At 39.3% G+C, this 22,615-nt stretch overlaps 2 protein-coding genes across 2 annotated transcripts in view; one reads left to right on the forward strand and one right to left on the reverse strand.

Moving 5' to 3' along the window:
• The window catches only part of TMEM163 (transmembrane protein 163), a 93,722-nt gene extending 83,850 nt beyond the window's left edge, over positions 1–9,872 (reverse strand). Inside the window, exons 1-2 of the mRNA XM_032692869.1 lie at positions 9,420–9,872; positions 4,256–4,375 (exon numbers count right to left, since the gene is read on the reverse strand). Of these exons, the coding sequence (XP_032548760.1) occupies positions 4,256–4,375; positions 9,420–9,579 (280 nt within the window). The 5' untranslated portion in view covers positions 9,580–9,872. The remainder of the gene's footprint in view (positions 1–4,255; positions 4,376–9,419) is intronic.
• A 4,733-nt stretch (positions 9,873–14,605) lies between these two features.
• Positions 14,606–22,615, forward strand: part of ACMSD (aminocarboxymuconate semialdehyde decarboxylase) — a 38,558-nt gene continuing 30,548 nt past the window's right edge. The window contains exon 1 of the mRNA XM_032692868.1: positions 14,606–14,645. The gene's annotated coding sequence lies outside the window, so the exon portion shown is untranslated. The remainder of the gene's footprint in view (positions 14,646–22,615) is intronic.

Here is a 22,615-nt window from a genome sequence, read left to right on the forward strand (position 1 = left end):
CTGTAGGACAAAAAATAGCAGACAATGGGTTTGTTCTCTGCTTTGACAATATTATCAAAGCAGAGCAGAAAACAAACTGGAACAGCAAAAGCTATATTTGTATATTCTTCAAAATTATGTTTTAGTAACATAAATATCAAGAAACTAATAATGGATTTCAAAACACCAGAGTTCCATTCCACCTGCAATAGTACCTCATCCTCAAATATGATTCTGAAACTAGGCTAGTAAGAACCTTTAATACTGCAGCCACAGAAAGAAGTTATAGTTGTAATTATGAAATCACTGCAGACTTATACTACACAGACATAAACTGCAAATAAAAAAAAACCAACCAGAAAGATGTTCATGTTTTGTTATCATTCTTTTCTCGTATTATTGTAAATCAGAAACAATTATATTAAAATTATTATTCCAGTACTTACTTGGAGTGCTAAGGAATAATCTAATATTCATTTCAATAATTTTTATCCTACTCAGACTCAGTTTATTACTATATATTTATAACAATGTAAATCCACTCTTGATGGGAATTCTACAAGCATGAATTTTTCAGGCAGCATTGACATGAAGAGCAAAATTAATTTATTCACCAGGCATAGATTAACATTTGATCATAAAAGTATTGCACAAAACCACAATGTCAAAAGATACTGAGAGCACCTAACTTTCAACCATTAAAGACTGTGGAGCCATAGGGCTCCACTGACCTCAAGGACCTTACAAATTTAAGTCTGTAGAGATTTTATTGAAGCCTTATGCAACTACGTGCTGGAGAACAGCACCTCCAACAGCACCCAAAGCCAGTGAGACCAACTGATTACCACGGTGCAGGAGCTGTGTGAGACACAGATGTCAAAACTTCCAAATGGTCTTTTACAAGTACAGCATTTCTGTAGTAAAGTTAAGTTTATTAAGTATCTGATAGTAAGAGATCTCCTCTTTCAGCTAAGGGGAAAAGCTGATTTCATGGCCGGTGTAAGTCCTGCTTCTCAGTATTAGTGAATGAAAGATGACAACTTCACTTTCCCTTAAGCACTCCTGCTCCATATCCAGCCTAGCCTAGCTGAGCTTTCCAGATCCAGAGCACAGACACAGTTTGATGTGTATATCAGTGTTTAAACTCCCGTATTCTGGTGTTTCAGGCCACAAAACACCCCATCCCACAGAGAATACATACCATACACCTGTTTTATAGAGGTGTATATAAGTATGTCATAGCTTGGATTTTTATACCTTACGATACACTGTACACAGGTTCTTTCTAATAGAAAGTAACACAGAGACATCAAAGCAGTGAGGATGTTATCACTCTCTACAACTAACTGAAAGGAGGTTGTAGTGAGCTGGGGGTTACTCTGTTCTCACAGCTAACAAGTGACGCGACGAGTGGAAATGGCTGCAAGTTGCTCCAGAGGAGGTTTAGATTGGATATTAGGAAAAATTTCTTCACTGAAAGGGTGGGCAGGCATCAGAACAGGCTGCGAAGGGAGGTGGTGGAATCATCTCTGGAAGTGTTTAAACAAAGTGTGAATGTAGCACTCAGGGACATGGTTTAGTCATGAACGTGGCAGGGTAGCTTTCATGGTTGGGTTCAATGATCTTAGAGGTCTTTTCCAGCCTTAGCATTCTATTATTCTATGATCTCAAGCCTTGTTTGCCATAGATCAACCATTTCAACTTACTCTAATGGTGGAAAAGCATAGTGTTGGAAGCAACTAGACTGGTCTTTAAAGGAAGGATGGTGAGTAGACCATAACAAAAGGAAAGGAAGTCTAGTTACAAACACTTGGTTGGAAAAGCAGGCTCCTGAACCACTTCCCTACTTTCCACATGGGCATCACTCCCCTTGGTATTTTTCTTACCTTTCATGTCCTCCATTTCTTCAACTGCATTTATCAAATAACATCAGTTCCCTGGCCTAGTATCTTTACTATATTAAGTGCTGCAAAAGCAGCACCATGAAATACATGTGCAGGAAAGAATTTTGAAGCCTGTAAAGAGGATAAAATAGAAATTTGCAGGAAGAGAATTTATAGAGGAGTCAGAAAGAGTAGTGAGAATACAGTCCATGTAGCCCAACTATTAGCAAAAGATCCTCATTTTTCACTGAAATGGAACATCAGGACTGTATTGCCAACACTTCACCATCACAGACAAGAGGTGAAACGGAAAGAGGATGCTTTAAATAGCAGGTGTTTGCAAAGAATTGTCAGTGTCAGACACCCCAAAGTGACAACTAGTCATTTATATCAAACAGGCAGCATATTCTGGTCACCTGGTACCTCTCCCAACTCATGGACTGGCTAGAGGAACTTGCTAAAAGGACAGCACAGAGGAAGAGAGCAGCCAATGTGAGATGACAAACTGAGCAGAACTTCTGAATTTGCATGGGGGAGCAAAGTGTCTCTGGAAGAGTCACTGTATTTTCCTCAAAGATTAAAAATTTTTAATACTACAGACATGAAAAGCCCTGGCAATGCTTTTGTGGCATGTAAGTTAACTGTCAACTGCTTATTAAGAGATTCCATACAGATTTAATATGTATCTGTGAGCTGATTCCTCTTCTATTCTTCATAAATTTAGCTTCTGCCATGGGGAAAGATACATTCCAAAAACATCATAATTAGTCTACTACTAACAGCTGATTTCAGTAGTTCAGTGCCAATCCCCTCCAGCTGAGTAAGCAACCACAGTATATCCAGGCAGGGACTACATTCTTTGCTGGTTTTTTTTCTCTCTAAACACTAACAGAGTTCCAAAAATAAGGAGGGGGGGGGGAGAAAAGAAAAAGAAAAAAATAAAAGGTTTCAGAAAATTTCTGAAATTTCTGAAATCTCTAACTAATCTTACAAAATGTTTTAAAAGATCCTTTTAAAAGAAAGTGTTTTAGTTATCTGTATTACACTTATGTCTTGCAACCCTGACAAATGAAAATGTAAAATAAAATTAAGCCATTTCACAATAAAACTATAGTGTTAGTAGGTAACAAAATTATTTTGTAACACTGTACTTACTTTCATGTTGCTTCAGTAGCAAAGACAGACTACCGTATTTTCATGAAGCAGAACAAAATGGAAACTTGTTTAGTTCTCTTGTTAACATTACAATTCTTTACAGTGTCAGATTGTGCTTTTAAGTGCTCCTTCTCTTTTCGCTTATTTTTGAATCAAGTTATTGTACCTGTGTTTCTATACAAATTGCTCTGAGTAATATATGTTGAGTTTTCAGAGACCATTTGGTCAGATTTTAATAACCTCTCCTGGGAGCTGACACCAACTTCCAGCAGCAGGTCATACAATGCAGATTAGAATAATAAAAGACATGCTGCTGTGACTTCAAAAAAAAAAAAAGGAAAAATAATGCAAGTCTGTCTTTATCAAGCTTGAGATTGATGTTTTGAGACTTCTTTGATGTCTCCTAGATGGAGCTTTCCTTTTGTTTATATAAACACATGAATTCAGTCACTTCTGATTTTTCCTTCTTTCAAACAGAGAATGTACCACCGCAAAGATTTTGTTCCAGATTCCACACTTCGTTTTGTCTTTAATGTGTTACTTAATTGACCAAGATAGAAAGCTTGTATTCTACAAATTGGCATTGAACTAAAATATATATTTACACAATGTTGCTTTTTTCCCCAGTTTTGAAATAATAGTAACATATTTCTTTTTTTTTCCACATGGCTTTGGTTTGGGTTTTTTTCCACTCAAATTATTTGTGTAAAGGTAAACTAGAAAAAATGACTTGAAACTTTTAGAAAAACACTGGTCTAAAAAAGAAATTGGGATTTCTCTTCCAGATTAGTGTTGTCTTAGGGTATCTGTCAGTGTAATACAGATAAATTTTATATTTCTCCTTTACAATTCATTATTCTTTATTATAGTGTTCCCACTACAAATCCCAAGCGGATTGAGACTTGTCATATTTGACCCCTTTGGTTAAAAGCAACCCACTGCATAATGATTTTTTACACTATTCTCTAAAATGAACAGTTCCACATGCATAAATGCTAGCAGGAAGCAATGTCTCCTGTTTCTTTCTCCGACCTTCAACAGCCCTATCCTCTGCAGAAAAAAGCCAACAGTTTTACTAATTTATAAGCAACATGCAGACACAGGCAGTCTAGAGAGAAACCTCTATAGCAGCTGCAAAGAAAAAACATAAGAAAGCTTCCACAAAGAGAGAAATTCTGAGACCAAAAGAAAAACAAAAAGGAAGAGGTGTGAAGATTTAAAATATTCCCAATACTCACTGAAAGCAGCCACGGCAAGAGCCAGTGTGACAATAATGGAGACCCAGGAAACCCACAATGCCTTCTTTCTGTAGCTTTGAGCTTCATGAGGTTTTAGCCTTGTACTGCTTTCTAGTAAACCTGATAAGCAATAAGCAAAGAGGGTATGAACAATACATTGCTCCTTTTAAAAACACAGCTGTGTTAGTTCAGCCCTATATTTACATATATTTACATTCTATATTACATATAGAAGCAATACAGAATCAAATCCTGCTCACATTATTAAGGTTGAGTGCTTGAGGCCACCAGAAACATGCGAGTAAGCAAGAAAAGCACACTCAAGCTGTTTTGATTTCACACAGAACAACCCACATATCAATCACTTGAAAGGAGCGCTGCAGTTGTAGGGCAGTTATGGGAATTCACACCACTTAACATTTTCCACCTGTATACCTACACAAGAAATGGCTCAGTCCTGTGCTCATTCAGATCAAACCTTGTATCAGAACTCCAGGATCCTGAATATAATTAACACAGGAGAGAAACTCGTGCTCACCAGTCTCTGTGGAATAACCTCCGGATGCACAGGGATATACTGCACATATTGCGCATGGAAGTAAAAGGGGGCAAGCCTTAGAATGAAAGCGGCTGCAGCTGAAAAAACATCTTGAAGTGTATTGTCCTTCATTTGAGGTAAGAACACATTCCCATCAGGAGCTAAGTGAGGAACTAGTTCTGTCCTTACTGCAATCAGTGCAGAAGTCTGTTGAACACAAGGGAATGCGGTTGCTTTCTCTTTTTTTTGATGATTTTAATTTGTGGAAGTCTTTTTTCCACTCATCTTAAATTACAGAGAATGCAGGTTAAAAATAAGTTAACAGTATTCTCTGGTTTTTATTCTCTCAGTCTGAATCTTAAGCCGCTTCTAAAATGCATGCCGTCTTTAGATATTTGTCTTCTGTATATTCCATTCTGATCCTTTTATGTTTAATGTATTCAGCTCATTTAAAACATACATTTTTTTTCACTAGCGTGTTCCAGCTCAAATCTGCCTAACTGGAGAGAATACCTGATGGCTTTAAGCTTCTTAATTAATTACTCCAAAAGATGTGGGTGGCTCCTCTCAGGTGATGAGCACTTTTCAGAGAGATTTGCCTGCACCGAATGCACTGAACTGCAACACTGGTTTAATAGCACAACTTTCTGTAGTTGGACTAAGGGTTGAGAACAAGGGCTCTGGTAAACTCAGCATCAGATCAAAATGTAACAATGGACTCTGTTATTATCCTCACCTTCCCCAGTTTTCTCTCTGATGGATATAGCCACTTTCAAGGCAGGAACACCTGATCAGGTTCTCAGTGTCCTTCTGGATCCACACCGTGTTTAACCAAGTTTATTAACCTTAACAGATATTAATTTCAACTGACTTTAATATACTGGCTGAAAACTGCCATGGTTTTGGAATCAACTCAGAACTGAATCAGACATCTCTGCCTTGGGGGCAGCAATGTGTCAGCAGAGGGGCAGGCGTCCAGGGGTGGCAACAATTTGAGCCATCAGATTTTATTCTGCCACTTTAAGTCTGTTAAAATTACTGGTTCTAATCCTAGCATAATTGGTGGGCTTCATGCTGTCTTGGGAAAGCGCTTCATGCTTTTTACACCTCAATTACAATAAAGCAGAGAGAGTTTCTTTACGGCAGTTCAAAAAGCCACTCTGAGAATTTCATGCTTGTACTGTGTTCTTAGAAAATTTCAAATATTATCACGCTTTTGTGCTACACACTCCCTCCTTTATGAATGGAAAAGAACATGCAAACTTGCATGCACCAGACCCTACACTGAAATGATATCTGTTTCTTATTATGAGTATTCTTTCTTTGTTTAATACATGAAAACTGCCAGATGACAACTCTGAGAGGTTTGAGTCTGTTAGGGATAGCACTGCACAGCTATTTCTCACATGCTCGCCTTCATTTGTGTGAAGAATTTTTTTTCCCCTAATGTTTGGCCTATCTTCTGCTACTATATATAATGATGCACAGTTTAATTGCTGTCTGATATGAGGTAATTTAGTAACATATCTTGAAATATAGGAGAGATTTCTGCTAACAAAGCCATAGAGAAAACACATCTCACATTTTGTGTCTCCACCTCTCTTGTCCCCTCCCCAAACCAAGGATTTTAAATAATGGCCCAAAATTTGATGGAATGTAAAGCAAAGTAGCTTTGCTTAGCTGATTTTGATTCTCAACATTTCAAACCTCAAATAAACACATATCAGAATGACAGATAACCTCACCTGTTTCTTTCTTTAAAGACATCCTATAATTCATATGAGCTACAGCTCACTGTTACCTGGGAAGTCCAACATACATGGTTGATATTTAAAAATCAAACAATATCCTAATTAAATTGAGGAATGTATAATGAGCCCCACAACTAGTGTAGCACTGCTGATTATTATTCACATGTCAAGCACGTGTCCAGTATGACAGAGACTGTGATCTTTATAAAACTGAACCACTTCTACCGCGTGTGTGTGTATGTGTGTGTGTGTGTGTGTGTGTGTTTCCCTCTGTCTCTCAAAATGGCTGGCATATTCTAGCTGTCAGGGATGTGATCCCTTCCTTCCTAAAATAATTCACATAAATTTTCTCTATCTAAAATTTTCCACCCTGAGAAAGATCATGTAATTCTTACGAGTGTCCTAAAGCTGGCACAGAAAAATACAGACTCATTCACATGACTACCAAGCTCATAGCATGAAAATCATTTAGAAGCAACGACAGCTCATTAATTTACACACAACAACACAATTCACAAGGTAAACCACCATATTTTTTCCACTGACAAAAAGAAAGCAAGTTTTAAGCATCTGCAGGAGACTGAAAGATAATCTTTCAGTATGACCTGCATTGCTAAAAAAAAAAGAGCTGGCACCTACAAATAAAATTCCTCCACCCTGAAATTAGCAAACTGAGTAATTTTATTGCCATTGATTTATTTAACACATGGATATCCTTAAGGTATAGAAAAGATGATGAACTGGTTAAATCCACTGGATTTTTACTTTGTCTTTCAGTATCTTCATATATTAACAGATTTTCTTCCCATAAAAAAATCAGAAGGAGAAAAAACCCGCCTAACAGTTGCAGAACACAAGTTTGGCATATTTGTGCAGTGATTCTAGGATATTCTTTACCATATGCTGACTTACCAGAAGTACTTTTCTATTTGGCTAAGGGATTATTTTAAAATGTCAAGCTAGAATTTGTGGAAGAGATAAGGCTAATAAAAAAACCTGTTCATCTAAGAATGTTAATTCAGGAACACAATACACAAAATTATCATTGATTTTGGATCTGGCTCTTGAAGAGCAAATATCTTGTTCCAAAATTTAGGGTTAGTTTTTATTTTTAGCAAACATGGAAGCATCATCTCTATAACTGGATCTGCTATGATTCATTGGAAAGGATCGTAAGAAAAAGTACGATCTGAAAGGACAGACTGTTAACATTTTCAACAGGGACAACCTGCAAAAAGCATACCAGATTTTCCTCTACAATGACTGGGAATTATCCTGGTACATGGAATCAGCGACTACAGAAAAGGCTAAAAGCAAGCTACTGCCAGGGCTGTAAGAAGAGCATGAAGGCAAAGAAGGAAATAAAATCAACAGCTTTAGTCTCATCTCCCTCATTGAAAGAGATAGTTTAGGAACAACAGGCAATCTGGTTTTATGGAATTACCCTTAATACCAAAAGGACAGATTTTAACTTTCTCTCTGTCATACTGGGCATAAATTAAAAATTTCTGCAATCAAACTTCCATGTTTCAACTATAATCAAAATTCCTCACTCCCGTTATTTAAAACAGGAACCAAAGCCTCAAATTGTCCTCAGGTACAATGTCTGTCCTCTGCCTTTGGTGGTGACAGTGAGGGTACCCCTTGATTAAGGGCTGTCCCCAGCCCCAACATGACTGAAACCTGTCAGGAAGGTGGTGATTGCTCTTCCCTCTTACTTCTCTACTTTGTGTCTAGGATTTGTGAGCAGGCACAGGCATTTGGAAAACTGGGGAAAGAATGGGAGATAGAGGGGGTAACGTGTAGAGGGATTATGGATGAAGACTGAACACAAAAAGGACTCTGGGGTGCTGAAAGCAAAATGAAAAAGCAAAAAAAAAGGCAACAGAGAGGCTAAGGGAAGCCTATACATGAAATAAAAAATGGAGACAAATTGTGTGGAAGAGTAGCCTGGAGGCGGTGTGGAGGACAGGGCAATGGGGTGGGTTAAAATGGCAGCTGCCTTTGTGGGCGGCAGGTACGTGAGTGCCTTACACACCCTGAACAGATGTCCGAAATAGGTGTGTTTGGCATAAACGCGCAACACGGTCTGGAAGCAGACAGCTTTCCACCCCTGGTCAGGTATTTAGGTAAATAACAAAAGCGAGTTATGTGGAAGTGCGATGTATGGTGGGGGAAGAGAGACAAGGCGTGAGACCAGTGCCCCGACTTCAGCCCCCAGCCTGGCTGGGGAGGACCCCCCCCCCCCAGATACGCCCCGATGTGCCCCTGCTCGGCGGGGGGAAGGCTGCGACCGGGCAGGGAACCTCAGCGGCCAGGAAACCTCCGGCCCTGCCTGGCCCTGCCCGGCCCTCCCGGGAGCACCGGGAACACCGGGAGCCACCCGCGCCTCTCGCTCGAGCTCTGCCTGTGGAGCCATGTGCCGCCGGCACCCGCTCCCCCGCCAGGCAGGCAAGTTTCCGGGCGAGGTGGGAACAGCCACGAATAGAGTTTATAAAAATACTTCAAAGCTGTCGCGGAGCGCTCGCACGGGAGCTAAAACGGGGAAAAGCTCCGAGGGCGGCGCGGGGGTGTGAAGTGAGTGCGGGAGCGGTGGGCGGCGGGGGGCGGTGGGGCAGGAGGAGAGCGGGGCTGGAGGGGGCAGCTCGGGGGGCTGGAGCCGGTGTGGGGCTGCCAGGGATGAAGGGGAGGGGGCGGGCAGGGATGCAGTGGCGGAAAGAGGAGGGTGCGGGTCCAGGAGAGCGAGGCGAGAGAGTGCTGCAGGGAAGGTGTCGGCAGGGCTGTCGGGGTGGGTGTCAGGCTCCTTGGGACGGAGGAGAGGGGACGGCCGAGGGCAGCGCGCAGGGAGGCGGGTGATGGACGGACGGGCGCTCACCTCTGTCCTCCAGCCCCTCGCTGAACTGCCCGCTCTCCCCGATCCGCAGCTGCTCCTGCTGCTGCTGCTGCTCCCGAGGGGGCACCGGCGGGTTGGCGCCAGGGGGCTGCACGATGGCGGGGTCCGGGGTGGTGTCCAGGGGGGCAGCGGACGGCTCCATCTCTTGCGGGGCGGCGGGAAGCGGCAGGCGGCTGTGGCAGCGGAGCGAGGAGAGAGCGGAGCATCCAGCCCGGGTGCGAGCCCGGGGAGAGGAGGAGACTCCGGCTCAGAGCATCAGGGAAGACGAGGGCAGGCAGCAAACAAACTCCGGTTGCTCCGCTCCCCGCGGCCGCCTCATCACTGCCCGCGCCGGCAGCGGAGAGGGGCAGGGGGGGAGCGGTGCCGCCTCCCGGCGCTGCCCGTCCCCTCCCCGCCCCAGGGAGCTCCTTCGGCGGCGGGAGCGGCTTGGGAAGAGCGGGAGACTCGTCAGCCTCCCCTCGCCATGGCAGGCTCTGCCGCCTCCTTCTCCTCCTCCCGGAGCCTTAGAGGGAAGAGCTGTCCAGGGACTGTCCAAACCCGGAGCCCTCCCGTCACTCCCGCGGGCTGCGGATGCGGGCCCTGCGGAGCGAGGCTCCGTCAGCCTCGCCCTCCCTCACACAGGTAAAAACGCGGCTCCCCTTTGCCGGGGGTTCGCTCATTCTCCCTCTACCAGAGCCCTTTTTCGGGATAAGAACAGAATCATCTCACGTTGGCACCTCTCAGAACCCCCAGCTCTGGCACTCTGTGACACTTACAGTTGGTTTTACCAATATCAGCCTAAAACTGTCCTAGAACATACTGAAACACAGGATTACAGCTGGAGACTTGCTGGCGTTCAGGGCTGCTCTCAGTTCGCTCACCTGCCTTTCCTAGGGCTACAGAAGAACATAGGGACAAAATTAAAACCTTAGGTGCACAGAAATGTTTTCTAAAAATGTAAAATTTTGCAGCTAAATCTGTGCCAGAGCTGCTCGTTTCTTCTCTGCTGGTTTCTAATGACTAGATAGAGAGGTGCAAATAAACAAAGCCTTCTTTGTGCTCGCACAGTCTCCCAGTTCATGCTTACTGGCATGCAGATAAATTGTGAAACTGCATCGTGTTTTGACTTGACCCCAGGAAACATCAGAAGACAATTGGGCATTGAAGCCCTGGTCCTTGGGTGATATGTAGGGATATAATCCCTATTTAAATTATATTAAGATCAGGTTGCCCATCTCTTTTGAGGAATTAGCAAATTTGGGGAATACAGAAAGGCCAGCTGGAAATTAATATTTATGCGAGCATAAAAGGAACATGATTTTATAAATTATCAGAATCTTGCTGATATCAGCCTTAAAAAAAGTTTTGTAGCAGTTTAGTAATACCTATCTGGGAATAGTCAGAGCAACAGTACTACCAAAATATCTTAGTTTTAAAAAATGCCTCTTAAAGCTGTATACTAGCCTTCAAAACCTTTTCAGCTGTATTTTAAACCATTAATTAGTAAAAAAGTAAATGTAAGGAAATGTTAAGGTAAGTCACATAAAATATTGGCTTAGAAACTAACTGGCATTCTGGCAACCTTGCGGAATTGAGATGGTTGTTGCGGTGTGAGGGATTGGTGTTTCCTTTTTACTTAATCTTATGATTTCTTTGCATGTATTCTACCAAACCTACTATATGAAATGTTTTGGAGGTCTTCATGCCTCTTGCCTAAATTTCACCTTCACCTTTAGCTATCCTACTCTGCTTTGTGATCCCAGACCTCTCGCTCTTCTAGTTGGATGAGCATTAATATGAATATAAGCAATGCCAAATGTATTTTCTTTTCCCTCAGGAAATGGATAGTAGATTACAAATTACCTATTCAATGTTAATGTCAAAAGAGGTTCGTTCACACCTGTGTAAGTTAACACAAGTGAGTTCTTTTGAGGGAAGTGTTGTTCAGGGGGTTGGGCTGAGTTGGGAGGGGTTGGAAATTAGTAATTCCATAAAAAAATACCGTGATTTTTTAATGGGCTATTTATTAAGCTCTGGTGACCATGAACCTGCAAAATACGAGAGCAGATGGATGACGCAAGTGCATGTGAGAGGTGAATGAAAAGTAGAAAATATTTACCTTTTGTTACTTACCATAGAAATAGATTGCCATATGTATCTGTGAAGTGAGAATCTTTAAATGACTAGAACTAGTTTTTTAACCTGGTCACAGACAAGGGGCTGGAGACCAATCCCTTTTCAGGAACTGGCAGGATACAGAAACGTTTGGTGAGTCTGTTTGGGGAGACATCCTCGCATACATGTGCAGCCAGTACGAGTCATGAAGAGTCCCTTGAAATTGCTGCAACAGATATAATGCTCCCTAAAGCAATTATTGCAGGATCCTTCCTCTTTTAGGGAGATAAATCCATATCTGATCTCCATATCTGACCCATTCCAGTAAGAACTTTCTTATTCCTTGCATAAATGAAAAATTGACTTATTGGATGCTGCTTCCTTTCTATAAGTCTCTCTAAGCTATTTTGGTATTCTTATAACTTTCAGAAATCAACTCAAGAGGAAAGTGCCTGGAGATTCCTAATTCCATTTCTTTAAAGAGAGGTCAAAAGAGTAGGCTTCCAAATGATCAAGAGGAAAATAGAAACTATGAACACCAAAGCACAAGCTTTAAACTTTAATGTGTTTCTTTTATTTTTTATTTTTTTTAGTTGTCCTCAATTGCTGCTCTTACATAAAACTGTGTCTGGCAGTGACTGCAGCTGTCTCTATTTGTATAAATGCTATAGTGTTCAGGCTATAGCAAAGAATATGAGGCCTGCAAAGAGTCTTAGAGTTTCTTTTAAATGAGTCTCCTCAGTGCTTTCAAACACGGCCCCATGTGAGAAGGAAGATAGACTGTATTGAGCAAATACAAATTCAAAACATTAAGCAGATCCACAATGAAGGGCCTTTCAGGTCAGACCATTATCTATATAAACGAGCTACTAAGAAGCAGAGAAACTGCCACACCATAGCAGCTGAAAGCTGGTTTCCAGCACTGCCTCTTACTCTCATGACACCTCTTTCACTCAAACTCTCTTCCACTGGACGAAGACATAGGACTGGGTTTTTGAAGACCTGCATCCTGTTTTCCAGCCCTCTCAGACTTCTTGTGTAGGAAACCTGAGGGTAGTCAATGAAGAGAAAAATACCTCACTTTAATAGCTATATTACTAAATCATTTTATTTCTTGGCCCCTCATACCTCCCTTTGTTGGATATGAATAATGAGAAGTCAAAATCAATTTTTTAAAAAAGAGCTATATCTCTGGATTTGATCTAACTGGACTTACATCATCCTATGTTCTGTAGCTGCTACAAAATTAATACACACTTGCAAAACTTTGCTCCCAGCTGGAACTGCCTGTAATTTCCGTAATATTTTGACTTTCAGAAAAAGTTGATTCCAAATAGGATGGAAGTCTCATGCACCACAGCAATCAGCAACAACAGAAGGAACTTCTTTTCTTTTTCTTCATCTGGATTGTCTGTGGTGCAGTTTTGCTGTGGTTATTTGTGGTGGGTTTTTTCTTTCTTTCCTTCCTTCCTTCCTTCCTTCTTTCCTTTCTTCCTCTCTTCCTCCCTCCTTCCCTCCCTCCCTTTCTTCCTCCCTCCCTTCCTTCTTTCCTTCCTTCCTTCCTCTCTTTCTTTCTCTCTCCCTTTCTCTGTTCCTTTTCTTTCCTCCCTTCCTTTCCCTCGCTTCCCTTTTCTCTACTGAAAAAAATGAAAAATATCAATCACATTTGAATTTCTGGTTTTCCTTTTCTTTTTAGGGCTAATGACTGGAATGTTTTCACTTGAATTGGCAGAACACAGTGGTGCACTCAAAGGCTCCTGAGAAGGAATTTTGCTTGATTCCATTGACATTAACTAGCCAGTGTTCCATATTGACCATCACCTTAAGTGCAGCACTTACATTAAGAGCACTCTTGCACATTTGGAAAGGGCTGATCAGCTGGCCTCGTGATTACTTTTTAGTATGTTTAAAGGCACAAGAACAAGATAATGTCATTCATTTTGGTTACATTTCATACAGGCACAACATAAAACTGCCTTCTTTTGGCAACAAAATACTATATTTGTCACAAGCCTTGTATTGCAGTATCAGGGAATATTAGTAACTCAGGATGGTTTTTTGGTTTGGTCTATCAGACGTTTCATGGCTGACATTAAAAAAAAAATGCTTACTTCATCAATATGCCTTTCATGCACCTACAGCAGGAGGTAATGGCATTCCCATTCAGTTCCACAGGAGGCACACCTCAAACAAAGCCAGTACCGACCCAGCTCTAAATGGACAGGCAGCCATCGGCCCGGAAAGGTCATCACTGCAGATCATCTTCAGTGCTACTGCTCCAGGACCAGAGTTTGAGACTCTTATCCTGATTTTCCTGGAGGCAACACCTTCCAGTAAGTGTTTATGGTGTTTAAATGCTCTGCTAGTTTGCAGTACAGCTGCCTCTTTGTGTCTGTCTCTGGATCAGATAATTCTTTGCCATTTAGAAACATGTCCTACTCTAATGAATAGATTAAAAATGACTCTTTAGTGATGAAAACCTCTAGATTCTCTATTTCACAGCCTGTTTTCATGAACCTATTTGTTTCTTTTATTAGTCCCTCAACCATCTTGTGCAAGGTTGCGTGCCATAGTTTTCTTCTGTAAACAAATACAAATTAGGTTACATGTTGTAGGATGTTTTTTCCCTTTTTGTGTGTTTGTTTGTTTGTTTACTTGATGGCATATAGGCAGATACATATTTTTCTGTTGTCTGTAGCTTATGTGTAGCCCCACAGCATGTTCAGTGGTCAACAGGATGAAAATACCAAGTTCTTTTAACTTAGTCTAGATAATTCTCAGCCCAATATTAGTCACTCTATTTTTTTTAATTTAAAATAAAAAATAATGTTGATGTTAGTGCAACAAAACTACGTTAATTTTTAAACTGCAGAGCATGCTTAAATTATTATCCAATGTATGTAGGTCGTTTAGTGGTTTTCTCTTGCACTGGTTAAATAGAGTTTAAATTGAAATCATCTCTCTTCTTGGCATTTTTAGACTGAATATTAACTTGGATCAAAAATAATCAGGATGTTATTTTGAAAGAATATGATAATTCAGTATCTTTTCCTTCAGGCTATGAAGAAGTGCCTATAATATGATTCCCATAGAACAGAGCATGAGGTGACCTTGGTAAGTAATTGATAACACCTCACATAAGCACCTACTTTTCCTGTGTACAATGTTGTTGCAGGATCATATTTACAAAAAATGCCACAGCTAGCAAGAGCCACAAGCATGGATACATTCCATTGTGGCAACAAAGGAGGAATAAAAACATAGAATGCAAAATATGTCATATTAAATTGAGCAGAAGATCTTGAAAAAGGTTCTTCACGGTGAGCATTTTCGAACTATTTAAAAGCTGCTCTTCATTCAAGACAAAATTGCTATGTAAATATGGGAAACCACAAAAACTAAGCTTATTATTTTGTTCAGAGAAAAATTATGCAGTCATTCAAGACTACATGTCTCTATTCCAAACAATGTTATTTCTTTATATCACTGAAGACATTTCGTTTCCAGGTTTTATATGACTGAGTAAAACTGACTTATTTGACAGTGGGTTTATTTCATTGTTAATATTCACAAGCATTGAAGAGGAATGGAAGGGAACATTAATTTTAAAGAGGCAGCTACCTGTTACTTAAGTAATAATCTTCCCTCTTTTTTACTTTTTATTCCTGCTTCCCATGTTATGTGGAGAGATCTTTCTTCTCCAAGTGCGACTCTAATGGATGACATGAATTTAAGCAGCTGAGATTTCATTTGTGCATCAAAGAAAAGAAAAAAAGCTAGGAAATTTCTAGGAAGCAAAAGTCAATATAGTTTTGTAATAAACTTATCCAATAACTTATAATTACTTGTTAATTCCTATCCAAAAGCATCTTAACAACTAAACACTTCCAATGTATGTGCATAACTTCATGTTATCTCACATCCATTTTCAAAACACAATTTTCCATTAGGTTTATATGATTAAACATGAATTAAAGTGAACTACAGAAATCAAAAACCATTCTTTTTATCCCATACAGATTGGGTCACTCTTCCCCTTGCCAAACCAATGCCCATTTCTCCTCATGCACCTGTCTGCTGAGAACTTGTCCTGTCATGTCAGACCTAGGGTTTGTTAAAAAGGCTGCTTGAAAATGTAGATGTACATTTGTTTCCTAGTCAGGTTTGACTCCTGCATTCATGAAATATTTATAGTTTATAAATTTAAACTTATACATTAAAAAAAAAATCAAGAGTCATAATCAGTACCTTGAAGGTAAGGTAGGGATTTAATGAGAAAAGAGACTAGCTGCATTTACCTATGGGATTTGTCTATGTCAGAAAAGAGATGCAACAGGTTAGGTTTTAGAGGGAATAACACTCAACTCACATCTATTTTTTTCTTCCCATATTTTAAACTCTAATTTCTGATTAGGGTTATTGTCTTGTTCCTTGGCACTTAGTGTCATCTGCAAAAGAATACTTTTTTCAGTCTTGTCTTTTTATCTTTATGAAAAGATACTGCGTATTTGAGGAAATCACCTTTCTGCTAATCTATAGCAATAATATTTATATTGCTTCTGCTCTGATGTTAAGTAAGTACTCCCCAGCTCACTTTTTCTGGAAGTTGTCTGATAAACTCTGCGGTATGATAACATTTATGTGTTGTTTTGAATAGCTAATCCACGTTGTTTTGTGAATTGGAAAAGAGAGTTTTACCCTTTTCTTATGTCAAATGAATTGTAGCTGAGTGTTTAGCTCTGATGATCACAGGAAGTGTTTAGAAAAAGACTGATAGCCACTGCCAAAATGAATATTTTATAAAGCACGTTCTTCATAACCAGGAAACTATACACGTTTCAAAGTGTGCCAGTTCTGGGAGCTTTTTTACATCTTCTCAAGCAGATGTTTGACACTTTAAATCAAACTAAGTTCTGATAGCCATCAAATTTCTAGTACCCAGTGGAATCTGTTACCCACCTAATGTTCTTTGATTGATTTTGTTGGGTTTTTTTGCTGGAGGAAATAGAATTAGTTTCCTCAGTCCTGGCATACAAGCTGTGTTTGAATGCTTCATTTCAATGGGAGATGCTGTGAGTAAAATAATTAAATTCTTCAGATAATAATTTTTTGGAAGAGGCAAAAATAATGTCAACAACATATAGAAGAGTTCTAATGGATTTCTGCATTCTTTATTCTCATAATTGTTTCTCATCCTCTTAGACAGGGAATCACATAATTCATGTCATTCTTCTTGTAAGAAATGGGAACCATTTTTTGTGGAATTCAAAGCCAAAAATTTCTCCTGTATTGCAGCCAGGCCTTTTTCTGTGTGTACAGCAGTAGCAAAAGCAACAGATCTCTATAAATATTGACATTTGTCTATCCATAGTGAATGCTGTCTGATCTGGATTTATAGAAAAATGGATAGGATGGTTGGTTAATAACCCCATTAAAACATTTACATTACATTAGCAGTGATAGAGTTGAGCATGGCTACTAGCTTTTGCTAATTTTACAAGGAAAAGGAGCATAAGAAATTGGGAAAAAATATTCTTTGTAGAATTAAGAGTATTAAGCCCACTTCAAACTTCAATTGTTTTTAAATTTGAATTTTACTGGTTGCTTAAAAAGATATCCATAGGTGAAATTCGAAATGTCAGTAAAATTTTGAACCTCTGCTGTAATAAAATTGTCCTGTAACCAAAAAGGAAGATGGAGATGTCAGTCATATAATTTAATTGGACTATGATAAAATTCAATTTCTGCTTCTTTCAAATTCTGTCTCAAGCTTTCAATGATGCCTAGAAGTCATCAAGGGGCAGGCAGTCATGTAGTAATGCAGACAGCTCCTTCTCCATCATCAAGACTACACATATTTTCAGTATCAGGGTGCAGGGATGCTTCAATAGTCCCAGAAATTTCACTTAATTTTTACATCCTTCTATTAGAAAATGCGTATTTTAAGATTTTTTTATTTTATTGGTGAGGTTTATATACTTGGATTAATTTTTGCTTTATCTACTGACTATCACAGCTGTCACTGGACTGTACAAGTTGGGTATATTTATATTTATAAATTTAGTCAAACTGAGACAATATCTGTAAATAGAAGTAACATGTTTTATTAAGCCAACTGGTTTAATTTATTTCCAATTAATATGCTCAAAAAGTGTAGTTAGGTACACAGTCTTCATGACTTCAGGAAGGGTTTATATGTCCAAAAGGACCTGCTTTCTTCACTTGCTTCTTTAATTAAAAACCTATTCACAGACTTTGTCTTATCTTTGTACCAAAGCATCTTCATTTCATATGTCTGAGATTTGCCATATTTAGGATCTTGGTATTTAATTTTTTAGTGGGAGATGCATCACAAAATGACTTTTCAGGCTGAGTCAACAAGAGCTATATTGGGGTCAGACAGGTGTTTTTTTTGTTTGGATTTTTTTTTTGTGTGTGTCACAAGGAAAATAATTTTGTTCCTATAACATTTGAAATTCAACTAATGAGGAAAAAAAGCAGGAGCATTCCACTTTGTTTTTTATTTTAGATGCCAGAATCCCCTCAGTGTCACTGTAGTAGGTTCTGTAATCCTTTGAGACTCAACTCTTGGAGCAGCCAAACACACTTCTTCCATCAGGCAATACTTGGAAGAGCTTATCAGTGCTTGGGTGCATTTGTTATTTAGTTATAAAACAGACCTGGCTTTTTGCTTCTTGTTTCTTAACTTACACTTCCCCAGCTTTGCTCTGGATAGCACTATATTGGCTCATTTTTTTGAGAAAATGATAATTCAGGTCTAAGAGCAGGTTAATTCAGCAATAAAGGGCAAGTGCTGTGTTTTTATGAAGGTAAAATCCTGATGACTTCCTCCTCTTGGATTGTTCCTTCCTTGTACATTTTAGAAGAACAGTTAATGGAGTATATTACTTATCTGATGCCAATAGCCTCTCTAGGCCCCTTATTCTACTCCACTCTTTTTATGACAAGCCTATTTCCTTTATCTTATATAACTTTTGATTTTTGATCACTTTTTTTCCTATTTTATCTGCAGATATAGGAAAGTGACCTCATAGTTACGAAGATTAAGATCATTAATTCTGAAACTCTCAGTAATTGCAGGTTGTTTTTGCTGGTGTATCACTAAAGTTCTTAATATTGACTCCTTTATCAGTTTGTGTAATTCTATTGACCAGAAAATTCAATCTCTAAATGAAATTTAATTAGGAAAGAAAATCAAGAGCATGCCAATTGAGTTATAGTTCTGCTCAAAACTTAATTCAGTATTGAAACTGTTAAGTGGTTGCAATACTACCTAGATTCATATTGCATGGGTTGTCCAAACAGACTTGTTGCATCTAGACTTGTTGATTTTCCCACTAGATGGCATTATGCATTAACTGCAAGTTAATTTATGAACTCAACCATAATTGCACATGCTAAAGATCCAAAAAATAAGAAATTATCTATTGTGCTCTTAGACTGTGCAAGAGTGAAAGAACTGTGGCTTAAAAATCGCTTGGCTTACTTCTACCTAACAGCATCCCAACCCATCCTTAATGCCTCAAATATGGATTTACTCAGAGCAATAAAGGAAGTCAGCCATGGCAACAAATACCTGATCATGTGTGCAATGTGCTTTTTAGAATAAAACTTGACCAACCTTTTCTGCATTTAGCATTTTAAGAGTGACTTCAGTGCTGCAAATTGCTTCCTTTATGGCTGCATGGCTTCAGCTGAAGTGATAGGAAGTGTCCAAGGTAAAGCTACAGTGTTGAAGGTTGCTTTTAAATAAGCCCCACATGAGCATATTTTTATTTAGTAGCTAATTCAGGATAGGGTATCAGAATATTTTATCTAATATAATAACATCTAACTGTAAGAGGAATGTAGAATATGAGAAGGACTAATCAGTTCAGTTAGCCTGGGCCCATAATGGAAAAGCATCCCAGGCCAAGGAATAAGAAATATTAGCTTAGTGTTATACAGCTCTTAAATCCTTATGGTGTTGGAACACATAATACAAAAGTTAAACTTGTCCTTAAGGTTGTTTCTGAATTGGGTTTTTGTGAGGGGTACAAACCAATGCCACTTGTAAGGACTTACCAAAACATTGCCAAAATTAAGACTGTTCATGTTTTCTATTTAAAACTTTATTTTATTTATGCTACCCCTGAGCTTTAATGAACTATAACTTTAATTGCCCTATGTAGTGCATGGCTGCAGGTAGTACAATACATGATTCTTTGACATAGAAGTGCTTGTGGTTTGTATTTGCCTTTGATGGTCAATATGATTCAACTCTTTTGTAACACTTCTATAAAAAAATATGACGATACCTGCCTTCAACCACAACACTATCAAGCTTTTTGGAAGCCTAGGTCAGTAGAGTGAACATCAGGTAACATCTGTCACCTCCTGTCACACTGATATAAGACCATTTACTTATTCCAATCACCTCAGACTCCTGCTCTGCTTCTGTGAGATGTTGCATTTACCACATGGCTTTTTTCTTCCCCATTTTTTCGCTATGACCATAGGGAGACACCCCCAACTAGGGAGAGGGGTGTCTGTGTTTGGAATTACAGTAGCATCCTGTAATAGTATCTGGGCTTCTGCTCAGTGACCAACAGCCAGACTGTGAAGGAAAGAGCAGGCAGGAGCAAATACCTGGCAACCATCTCAACAGGGGATCCTGTTTCATTCCTGGCAGCACAGGTCTCCATAAACTCATGATTTCACGGGACCTAACTATAGGTATCCCGACATTGATGTCTGAACATTGTTATTTCTGGTTCCCAAAGGGCAAAATATACTCACAGTGTACATGGGTTTTATGTTAGGGAAAAAAATCCAAACGTCAGAGCTCAGCAAACCAATAAAGGAATTACATTTGAAGCCTCTATGGGAACATAGCACGGGGTCCATCTTGCTGTGATTGCCTTTGCTGTTCCCTGGCCATTTCCCTGGCAAGCAGGTGAGTGTCTGAAACTGGCAGTACACACCAAGTATAGCAACACAGGTGAGAATGAAACAAATCCTGAGATCTTGACTGAACTACAGAAAATCATATAAACCTCATTAATTTAGGAAGTCATTTAACTATATTTCAGTTAGACTGTTGAAGCACCTACAAACTGCAAGTATGGACTGAGATATAGTTCCATTGAATTAGAGCAACTGATTTCCTTTTGTCACTTGAGATGAATGGAATGTAAGATTTATTTGGTTAGTAATATTAGAAATTAATAGAAATTAATTGTATTATTGGCTAATTTTAATAAACACACATATTTAGTTACTGGGATCCAAAACTTGAGAGCTTCACAAATGGTATGTAATCTTGTTACTACTTTACAGATTTCACGCGAAAAAAGGTAGTGACAAGGATTTCCTTTATAATTTGGTAAGTGGTGAACATTCACTGAAAAACAACATCCAAACCCTAGTATTTGAAGTGTGTGCTCTACATTATGATCCTAATGATTGTGCTCCAAGCCCCCAGGAGATTTTAATACACCCAGTTGTTTAAGAACATACAGCAGAGATGAGCAAGCGTGTTAGAAAAATGGATATTCGGAGCATGTATTTCCTTTCTGTTCCTGAAAAGGCTGTGTTACTAGAGATGAAGGAATTTTAAAATACCCATCCAGCAACCACTGATTTATATCAACATGTGCATTCATTACAAACCCACATTACTTAGCAGCAGCTCAGCCCAGTTCTGCTTTGACATTGCAGCGTCAGCCACAAGAGCAGACGGCGCGAGCCTGCGTCACTTCCCACAGGCAAAATCCATTGGGATCGATAGGAAATAAGTGCTCTGTGTGTACATTGCAATCACTGTTTGGTGCTCTACTTAATGCACTGCAAGCTGCAACCTGTAGTATTCACAGTGAGCTGCACAAACATTATCAGCAAATTTATGGTTTATAATGCAGATCTCTTTTTGAGGCACCGTGGGCAAGCAGACACAGTCCAAAAGTGGCACTCCTGCATTTCATTACTGAATCCTGGGAAAGGTTTAGCTGTGATTCCTCATTTAAATTGGTCTGGTTTTTTTCAGTGGCTCAAAACTACTTTTTGAATCGCTGCTTGATTGCTCTCTTCTGAAACAACTGGGTTTCCTGGTGACTTCAATGGACTTTCTATTGGGTTCAAAATGATTAACTATAACAGAGCTGTTCTAAAACATCTGAAATTTTTTTTAGATTGTTAAAAAGTTTACAAGAAATATTAGATGGGGGTGAGTTGCATTGTCCTGAAGGGGAAAATAGATCTGATTTAGGGAGTGGCTTTGTGTGTGAGCTTCACACTCAGAAGTGAACACAGATGTTTCAATGTATCTGCAGTACAGTCCTGGCTGTAGTCGTGACCAAGAAAGCATAAATTTCTTGATCTTTTTCGGCAAATAAAAGAAAAAAAAATCAAATTAATAAAGCACACTTAAACACAGCCAGGAAGCCATGGGTCTTTTTTTAGTACTTGTGAAAACGATTGTTCATCCTTGAAGGATGTTGTTAAATTCCAAATGTCGGAATAAAAAAAGAAAAAGACAGTACCTGCCTTTTCCTGAGAAGAAAGCTAAGTATAGTAGTTGAGGAAAGAATTCAAGTTGCAGTGTTAGTTCTACTTACAGCACCAGTTGCACTGGATTAAGTCTTTTTATCTGGATTTTGTATTGCACAAATTGTAAATCAAAGTGCACCTTACAGGTTTCTCAAAGGAAAGAGGTTTATTTTTTTAAATGGGTAGCACGATTGTTTGGCTGTGACCACAGTATGAATTTACTGCAACATTTTTGAAAATACATTCTTTAAGACTAACTTGGTGAAGCTAGAGCGTGTGGAACCAAAACAACTCCTCAGTGGAGTCCCTGAGTTACAGTGTAAGTCTTGAAACCATTCTTTCTGTGCTCTCTTTGTGTGCATATAGTTGCTAGTGGACCTAGTTGCACATAAATTTAAGCAGGACTGAGGTGAACACTCAAGTGCAAATGCAGCAATTGGCACTTGCTCGACTTAGTAGTGCTACCAAATCTAGTGCTCCTAATGTGTTTTAGAGTTAAGCATGAATTTAAATATTTATTAGCAAACGTGAATCAA

This window comes from Chiroxiphia lanceolata, chromosome 7, assembly GCF_009829145.1.
Source record: "Chiroxiphia lanceolata isolate bChiLan1 chromosome 7, bChiLan1.pri, whole genome shotgun sequence".
Lineage (NCBI taxonomy): Eukaryota > Metazoa > Chordata > Aves > Passeriformes > Pipridae > Chiroxiphia > Chiroxiphia lanceolata.